Source organism: Castor canadensis, chromosome 16, assembly GCF_047511655.1.
Source record: "Castor canadensis chromosome 16, mCasCan1.hap1v2, whole genome shotgun sequence".
In the NCBI taxonomy this organism is placed as follows: Eukaryota; Metazoa; Chordata; class Mammalia; order Rodentia; family Castoridae; genus Castor; species Castor canadensis.
The window spans coordinates 2053908-2063743 of record NC_133401.1 but is presented as its reverse complement, the minus strand read 5'-3'; the positions used below and the strand labels follow the sequence as shown (position 1 = coordinate 2063743).

At 43.6% G+C, this 9836-nt stretch overlaps 1 protein-coding gene across 4 annotated transcripts in view; it reads left to right on the top strand.

Annotated features, from left to right (window-relative positions):
- The first annotated feature begins 688 nt into the window (after window positions 1-688).
- Window positions 689-9836, top strand: part of LOC109674618 (putative ATP-dependent RNA helicase TDRD12) — a 66402-nt gene continuing 57254 nt past the window's right edge. Inside the window, exons 1-2 of one of the 4 annotated variants that reach the window (XM_074058647.1) lie at window positions 689-854; window positions 3841-3999. In XM_074058647.1, coding sequence (XP_073914748.1) covers window positions 831-854; window positions 3841-3999 — 183 coding nt within the window. In that variant the 5' untranslated portion in view covers window positions 689-830. The remainder of the gene's footprint in view (window positions 855-3840; window positions 4000-9836) is intronic. The other 3 variants (XM_074058644.1, XM_074058646.1, XM_074058645.1) reach the window with 3 other exon arrangements.

The following is a 9836-nucleotide window of genomic DNA, read 5'->3' as shown; positions in this document are numbered from 1 at the left end:
GTCATTTTCCCCACCCACCCCGCCCTGTCCGCCCAGCTCCACCCCTTCCTCTCATTCCCCGCCTCCTGCCCAAAGAGCACCATCTTTCCCAACCCTGTCGTGCCCCGCCCCTTCCTGTCGTGCCCTGCCCGTCTCTGTCGTGCCCCACCCCGTCTGCCCAGTCCCCCGTTCACATCCTCTGTCCATTCAGCACCATCTTCCCCTCGTGCCTTTCTGCCAAGTCAGCACTGTTCTCCCCCGCCCCGCCCCTCGCCCCACTCATTCCCCGCTTTCTACCCAATCAGCCCCCTCTTCCTTCGACCTGCCATGCCCCGCCCCTTCCGGTCGCGCCCCCGCCCCGCCCCTCTCATTTCCCGCCTTCTGCCTAGTCAGCACCATCTTCCTCCACGCTGCTACCCCGCCCCTTCCTCTCACGCCGCGGTCACGTGGCGGCGCGGCGCGCAGGCGAGCGTTGTCTGGACCGTTGGGCGTTCTCGTGTTTTCTCGACGCCACGATGCCAGCGCGGGGGCGTGCACCGGCGGTTACAGGCTGGCGCCGGCCTCGGCAACGCGGTGCTGGCTCTGGAGGCCTGCGGAGAGGCAGGCGCGGTCCTGAGCGCGTCTGTGGCAGCGGCGTCGTCGAGCCGGAGGGCGGGGCGGCCGGGCCTGCGGGCGCGACGTCCACGTGGGCGGCTCGGCGGGAAGAAGCCGGAGCGCGGGTCCGGCTGCGGGCGCGTCCTGACGGAGGGAGCAGGTGCCGAACCGCGGGCCTAGCCAGGCCGAGCACGCGGCAGGCGGGGCGAGGGGTCGGGGGCGAGGGGCCGCGGGCCGGAAGAAGCGCGGCCGGCAGGATGCTGGAGGTCCTGGTGCTGAAGGTGAGCGGGGCGGAGGGCGTCCCCGCGGGGACGGGAGCGCGATGGCAGCCGGAGCGGGGCAGGGGGAGGGGTGGGGGAGGGGAAGTTAATTCGTAGGTAGCCACGTGCCCCGTGCCCTTGGACGGACAGTCGTTAAGTGCGGCCGCGTGGGGGGGCTGGCTTGGCCTGGGAGCGGGGCTCCTGGGCCCCGCGCTCAGATCTTGGCCCTTCCGACTTGCGGTTAGGTGATGCCCGAGGGTGTTGCGAAAGGGGAAAGCCCGGTGGGTGGAGGAAGGCGTGTAGGAAGCACAGCAAAGACCTGGGAAACGGGAGTAGAAACCCGCTTTTAAAGTCCTCCTTTAGCCGGCAGAGGAGAGAGACATTGCAGACCAGGGCAGGGTGGGTCGGTGGGTTGGTTTTGGGGGGAGGAGGGACAGGACTGGGCTTGGAAACTCAGGGCCTCACCCTTGGCAGGCAGGCGTTCTGGTGCTTGAGCCACTCTGCAAGCCCTGTTCTGAGTTGGGTGTTTTTGAGAAAGGGGCCTGAAAAGCACGGAGATAGACAAAGGGGTCCCTCACCGTCCGCGCAGGTTTGTTCCGGAGAGGAAACCTGAGAAGTCTCCAGCAAGAGAGCTGAGGAAGGGCCTGGTAAAGGCTGGGGGAGTTTTCCCGCTGTGTGTGTTCTGGCACCGGTGCTGGGAAACGACGTTTCTCTTGGGGGCCATCTCTATAGGAGCCAGGCAGCTCTAGGGTTAAGCAGAGGGTAAGGTGGCCTGAGATACCAAGTTGAGCTCTTTAACACTCACTTTTTGCCCAAGCTGGCCTCCAACTGCGATCCTCCTGATCTCTGTCTCCCAGGTAGTTAAGATTACAGGTATGAGCACCGATTCATAGCAGATGGTGGCAGTTTTAAAACCTTTACCTTGTCTCTTTCCTATTTTATTTCTTACGTAATTTATCCGAAAAGAGGTCTGCAAACGTTTGAAGCAGCTCAATTTTTTTTTTTTCCTCTGAGGTTTTAGGGGTTTCACCTCCAACTAGCCAAGCTCCTGGCTCCCAGTCAGGTGTTGTCTATCAACCCAAAATGTGGCAGTAAGATTTCTTTAAAAATGACGGCTCCTCCGGGCTGGGGATTCTGCCCCATCCCCCTCCTGCATGGGAACCTGGTCCTCTCATTTACCCACTCAGCTCTGATCTGTCCCCAGTTCTGGCATTCACTTAACCAGCTCACCCTCTTGAGTTTTCACTCTAAATAGGAGTGTTTCCCCTGAGCTTGGTTCAGACACCATCTGTAGTACTCCAGAGTAGCCTGGATTTTATATGGATAAACAGGATGGACTGAGGCTTAAGATGTGACATGTGGTATACTCATCTTAATGAGTCAGAAGAAGGTAGCTTTTGTAGTTTTGCTTTGAGTTTTCCCAGTAATTAGTGGTGTAGATCAACTTTTCACGTGCTGGTTGGCCACCTGTTTATTTTCTTTGGAGTACTGCATATTCAGGTCCTTTGCATGTTTTAAACCAAGCAGTTGGATCTTTGTTGTTTTAGAGGTTGTCTATAGATTCTGGATGTCAGTCCCTTCCCTGAGAAATGACTTGTAGAGATTTTCTCCTGCTCCATGTGTTAACCTTTTACTCTGTTGATGGTGTCTCTCAATTTTTTCTCCTTTTACAGTATTGGGGATTGAGCTAAGGGCCTGTACCCCACTTGAACCATGCTCCCAGTCCTTTTGCCTTAGTTCATTTTTCACATTGTCTCACTAACTGTCCAGGCTGACCTCAAACTGCAATTCTGTCCCTTCCCCCATTGAATGGTTTGGTGACCTTTCAAATATTATTTGACCACATACCCAAGAGTTTATTCTAGGCTCTCCGTTTTATTGGTCTATATGTCTGTCTTTTACCTGTACCACACTGTTTGGATTATTGTAACTTTGTAGTGCGTTTTGAAATCAGGATATATGAGTGTTCCAGCCTTGTCCTTTTTCAAGTTGTTTTTGGTTTTTTTTGTGTGTGTGTGTGACTATTTTGGGTCCCTTGAGATTCCATAAAAATTTAAGGATGGGATTTTCTATTCCTGTAAAAAATGTTATTGGGATTTTGATAGGAATTAAATTGAATCTGTAGATCATTTAGGATAGTATCGATCTTTCATTTCGTATTTATTAGTGTAGACATCTTAACAATGCTCTGTCTTCCTGTCCATGAACACGAGTATCTTTCTGTTCATCTATCGCTTTAATTTCTCTCAGCAGTGTTTTATAGTCTTCATTATAGTTACAAACATTTTATATATGCCTTAAGATTTCTCTGTAGAACGTCATGAGTAAAAACTTTATGAATAAAAACACTTTTATTTCTTTTCAACAGCCTTCTTTTCTTCTTCTGACTAGTATCTCTATGCCCCACTAGTAAATTTCTTACTACTAATGCAGACAGCTATAGTCCTGCTCTTTTGGTGTTTAGGACACTAATCTTGGGATGTCTTTGCTTCTAGGCACTTTTAGTAGGAAAGACTTAAAAATCAATGATTTTTAAAAATGATACTTTAAATTCAAACTTTTTATATTTTCAGTTTATCTCTATATAACAGGATATATTCTGAGAGCTTTGACTTTCATTTTGTTCCATGTACTCCATTCCCTCCTTCCCCATAGGTAATAGTTTTGTGTGTTTTGCTTTATCTGTCATCATTTCTTTTCTTAACATGAGCAGAATATACATATATTATTTATTTCTCCTAAAAAATGCTCTGAATGTCACATCTGCATATTATGTGTATTTTCAAAATACAGGAGACGAAAGGCATCTGAGTCATAACACATGATTGAGAACTATTTATCATTGCTTTCATGCTTTGGAATTTTGTCTTTGGTCTGACCATTTAAGACAGAGCCAAGAATTTGTTAGATCACTTAAATTAGAAACAGTTGCTGTGATTCTAAAGTTTATTATTTTGTGGTTCTACTTTTAAATCATGCATTATTTTATCCTTTAAAAATTTTACAGATTGAAGATCCAGGTTGCTTCTGGGTTATTATAAAAGGATATAGTCACTTTGTAGATAATGAAGTTGACTATCAGAAACTAAATAGTGCCATGAATGACTTCTATAACAGCATGTGTCAAGACGTAGAAATAAAACCATTAATGTTGGAAGAAGGGCAGGTATGTATCCAAATATGCAATGTGTTTTAATTATTGTTCCTTGAGTGCTATTTTTTTTAAAGACAGGCTCTTGCCAGGCGCCAGTGGCTCATGCCTGTAATCCTAGCTACTTGTGAGGCTGAGATGAGGAGGATCATGGTTTGAGGCCACCCCAGTCAAATAGTTTGTAAGACCCCATCTCCAAAATAACTAGAGCAAAATGAACTGAATGAGTGGCTCAAGTGGTAGAGTGCCTGCTTTGTAAGCACAAAGAGTTCAAACCCCAGTTCCACCAAAAACAAAAACAAAACAAAACAAAAAGCAACAAACCTCCAGTTCTCTTGCTACATATGAAGCACAGGCTGGTCTTAAGTTTGGAATCCTCCTTCATTAGCCTTCCAAGTTGTATGCCACTATGCCTGGTAATCACTGTGTCTTGAAACACTTCAACATGTAAAATATTTTGGCACCTAAAATGATGGAAGCTTCTGGAGTGTTTTGGTTGCTTTTAATCACTGCCTGATGTTGGGTTCTTTAGTTGCATAAGATTTAGACTACTCCTGGTTGTCATGCAAGTTTATGTGGGGAACCTACATCCAGGCACAAGGGCCACCTTCCTGGGGATGGGAACCAGGAAATTGCTCAAGATCCAATGCAGGCAGAGGAACTTCAGCAAAGAAGACTCAGATTTTCAGACCAAGGCTTATGTGTGCCTTTTGGTTGCTCATGACGTCAGCCAACTCATACTTGATTTCCACATCATGGCTCCTCTTTGCCTTCTTGCAATGTCAGCTCTTCTTGTCCTCTGTCTGGTTCTCTCAACAGGTCGGCCATTTTTTCAGAAAAGTTTGAATTTTTGTACTGGTGTTATGGGAAAAGATGTATAAACCCTTTTTGTGTGTGGTGTGTGTTACTGGGGGATGCTTGTAAAGCAGGTGCTCTACTGCTTGAGCCACACCTTCAGTCCATCTTGCTCTCATTATTTTGGAGATGGGGGGGGTCTCATGAACTGTTTGCCTGGGCTGGTCTCAAACCATGATGTTCCCAGTCTTCACCTCCCAAGTAGCTAGGACTACAGGCTTGAGCTACCATGCCCAGCAGATTTATAAACTCTTTATGAGAAAAACTAGAAAACATCTGGATTTCTTTCCCTTAAAATCATCATTAATAACATAATTTGTTATGTTTCCTGAACCATTGATTTATTGAAGAAATGAAACCAGATCAGTTGTCTGTTAAGATATTTTACATTTTGCCACTCCAGGCCAAAAAAAAGTCCAGTCCATAATTTCAGTTTCTGATGCCAGCTCCAAGCAAAACACGAGAAACCCTATCTGAAAAAAATAACTAAATCAAAAGGGGTTGAGTGTGTGGCTCAAATGGTAGAGCCTAGCAAGTGTAAAGCCCTGAGTTCAAATCCCATTATCGCCAAAAAGTTTTACATTTTGAATAGTCTGAGTACTTCCTCATGGTGGTTTAACTTTTCCCTATATCCTGTTTATTTTCTATGGCTTGATAGTTAATTACAAAGTTTTGGCTAGATGTTGAGTCAGTTTGTTTTCAAGAACATTTGTGCTGTGAACTCCATGTTGTGTTGAACTGGAAGGTGATCACACTCTTAGTAGTGTAAAATTGACCAGTGAATTCAAATGGTGGCAGCCTATATCCTCCCTTGACTTTGCCTGTCAATGTTGTCCTGATAGTCTCTCCATTTAGCAGTGACTACTGGCTCTTCTCATTGATGGTGATTTCTCTCATTTCCTTTTGTACTCATGAACTGGTATTCATCTATAGAACTTTTCCTCATTTATTAAGCTGATTACTCTAAAGTAGTACAACTCATAAAGATTAAAAAATTGCTTAATTCTTTTCCTTTGGAATTTTCAGCATAGTGATTTGTGCCTACTATTTTCATTGGTGTTTATAGGTTTGTTTTGTTTTCCTCCCATCCTCTTTTTTTTTTTTTTTTTTTTTTTTCCCCAGTGCTAGGAATGAAACCCAGGACCTGGTGCATGCTAGTAAAATGCTTTTTCACTGAGCTACACCCCAGCTCCATTTCTTTTCATGCTTAAGTACTATTTTGATCCTCATCCATTTGAATATATTCATCATTTGTAATCACTTATTGTGCTTGATGCTTAAATTGTCTCATTTTTGGCTAGTGTAAGTATAACATAGTTTCAAAGGTTACTGGCTATGGGAATTGTTAATTCAAGTTTCTTTGAGTTTAGCATTAAGTAGAAATACCCTTCATCCTTTGTTAGATTTCTCTTGAATCATGTGAGTTTTGGGTTATGTGAGCTTCTCAGGAGCCTACAGTATGGCCATACTGTGTTTGCCACCTTCAGTTCCAGAGGTCAGGAATCTCCACTGACCCACATCTTCCTTGCTTGGGTGCATCTACCCATGTTTTATCAGCCTATTTACTTCCTTGTAAAAGTATATAGGTTGCCTGGCTGGATTGCCAGTTGAGGTGCCTGTGGCCTGGTGATCCAGTCAGGATACTAAGGGCTCTCACATTGGCAGCCTGATTTCCCTTAAAAGTGGCTGAAAGGCATTTATTTATTCAGTCAGTCAACAAGTAATGTTTGAAGACTTGGTATGTGCCAAGCACTATTCAAGGTGCTAGTATTATGGCAATAAACAAAACACAAAAATCCGTCTTATCTTAGAGCTTTGGTCTGGGACAGAAAAGAGGTATTAAAGGCTGGGAAAAGCCACAGAGCATGAGCCTGGGGTTACAGTTTTAATATGGTTCTGACATAATTGACAATCATCTGTAAGCTTTTTTTTTTTTTGAAAACAATGCATTTAAAATTTTTTACTTTCTAGGCAGGTGCTCTACCATATGAGCCATGCCTCAAGCCTAAATTTTACTTTCTAAAAATGATTTTACAGTAGTCTTCTAATGTGTATAAGATACATTCCAAGACTCCCAGTGGATGCCTGAACTCCATACACACTGTGTTTTCTCTATACATACTTATGATAAAGTTTAATTTATAAATCAGGCAAGTAAGAGATTGACAACAATAATAAAGCAATCACACTATTCTATAATGACTTGAAATCTGCACTTGTAAGCAAATAAGAGCCACTTGGACACAATCAGCTGCAGTAACATGACAACTGATCTAATAACAGACAACTTCTGTGTTACTGTTTGTGTCAGCATACATATGGTGGACATGTTAGGAAAAAAATGATTCACATTCTGGGCTTGAGGGTTGGAAAAGCTGCAAGATTTCCTCATGCTACTCAGAGCATAATTTAAAATGAGAGTTCCAATGATAGATTACTGACAGGTACCAACTTGCTGTGTCTCCTCAGGTACAGAGAAGAGGTGGGCAAGTTAGAAGATAAAGAAGGGCTCCAATATAAGGACAGATAGTAGTTAGAAATACTGATCTCTAACTAAACCTCTGCAAGTGCAGATCTGCCGCAGTCACAGTCCTGGACTTGCTCCATACTGTGCCCTTCCCACAAGAACCACTCATGAGGGCCACCCTGAAAATAGAGCAAGTGCATGAAGGGCTAAGAGCAGATCAGCAAACCTTGCCTGGGCAACTGGACAGAAGTTGACCAGCATCCATGTCCCATCACCTGAGGTATAAAGGCTAGCATGGAAATGAGCCAGTGGGGAAAATGGGTTTCCCACTGAATGAGGGCTGCCATTCACCCAAGCCCAGCACGCACACAGGTACATCTGACCCCCAAGAAAACTTACAGCTAAGTGGACTGATTAAAGTCTCCCATATCTGGCCCTGGATGAGCAGGGGTGGGGTGAGGTCATTTGGCCCAGGGTCTCTATCCAAAGGAACTATATAGAAGTGAGCAGACTGACTATAGAGCTCAGTGTCCAGGTCAATGTCCCAAGACAAGGAGAGCATAGAAGTAGGCTGGGCAGGTAGGGCCTTTCACCTACTGCCCAACCCAGCTGTGTATGCATATACCCAGGTGACAGGATATGTTCACCTCCTCATATTCTAAATGAAACATTAAACTGGAGGCCTAAATGGAACAGGGAAAAACCTTGTGGTAGACAAGCCAGAGCAGCCACTGACTCGCTGAACAGGGAAAAGCACAGGCTTCGAGAGTGGCACAGTGCTCAAGGATGCCACCACCCAACCCAACTGCTAACCTTACACCCTGAGAACTGTCCCACCTCACCCCAGCAGCTACCTTAATCCAGAGCACCCCCATTCAAGGCTATACTGGTCGGTCCATAGCCCTGAGGGGAAATGCTTATAAACACAACTGCAGACAGACTCCCAAGGAATAGATTGTTGGGGAGTATCCAGTATACTGATAGAGCACAGAGATACTCACTCTTCTCAACAAGGAAGAAATAACAACTTTTCAATTCAGAAATTTTAAAATGTGTTTTATCTCTTTAATATGGTTATTTCTTCCTTTTTCTTTTTTTCATTTTTCCTATCTCTTGTTTACAAACTATTCTGGTACTTTACCTCTTTTTATTATTAATCTTTCTATCCTTTTGAAATCCCAATAATTACACTATATTCCCATACACTAACATTTTGTTTACCTGTGGTCCTCATACTCCACTACCCTTATGTCCATCATCTTATTTCATCCCTTACCCCCTTATTTTTGCTAGGTAGGCCCTCTACCACTTGAGCCATACCACGAGTCCTATCTCCTTTTTTTACTCCAACACAAGTAAGTTTTATTTTTCTAGCCCCCTACTATACCATACGAGAATTCCAGATCCCTTCATGTATAATGTGAACAGTTGTATAGGTAATTCTGCCAGTGGTTTTTTTACTTTATGTAAATATCTGGTGTGGTATTGAATTGGAGAATTTGTTATTGCTGAATTATATCCTCAGGCTAGTGATCATAAACTAACCAGTCCTGCCAGAACATAAGAGAATAATTCAAGGGAAAGTCTTTAGGTGACTAAAACCTCCAGCCAACCAATTGATACAGATGAGACATCTCAAAATAGAAGCACAAGACATACAAAAGGCAAGCAAGTATGACACTTCAAAAGATCAACAAGTTGGAATCTGGTGGCTCACACCTGTAATCCTAGCTACTTAAGATGCAGAGATAGGAGGCTCATGGTTTATAGCCAGCCTGGGAAAATAGTTGAGACCCTATCTCTAAAAAAAAAAAACCATCACAAGGTGTAGGCCCTGAGTTCAAAATCCAGTACTGCAAAAAAAAAATAAAAGATTGTTTTCACAACAGAGGATCTGATAAATAGCGAATGGGAAAAAAAAAATCTCAATTTTTGAACTTGAGAATGATAACAGTGAGATGAAAGATATACATAAACACATCAGTGAAATCAAAGAGAATACAAATAATTGAATGAACTCAAGATATAAATAAACAGCTGAGTGAACTTGAGGATACAAATAAATGAAATAAGACAATGTAAGACATGAAAGGGGAATTCAATAAAGATACAGAGACCCTGGGGGGGATCAAATTGCAGCTCTGAAAATGAAAACCATCTTAAGTCAAATAAAAAATTGAGTTGAAAGTCTCTCCAGAGTATTGAACCAAAAGTAAGACGGAATATCAGGTCTTAGAGATAAAACAGATATAGAAAAATCAGATGACTGCATAGAGAAAGAGATGAAGAAATATGAATGCAATACACAGGAACTCTGCTACTGCATTAAAAGATCAAAACTATGAATTACGGACATTGAAGAAGAGGTGCAAGCTAAAGGCATGGGAAATATATCTAACAAAAAGTAGAAAACTTCCTAAATGTGAGAAAGATGTCCATCCAGGTACAGGAGACCTCTTAGGACTCCAAACAGATGACTAAAGTAGAACCTCTCCATGGAATATTATAGTTAAAATGTTAAGTACCAGGC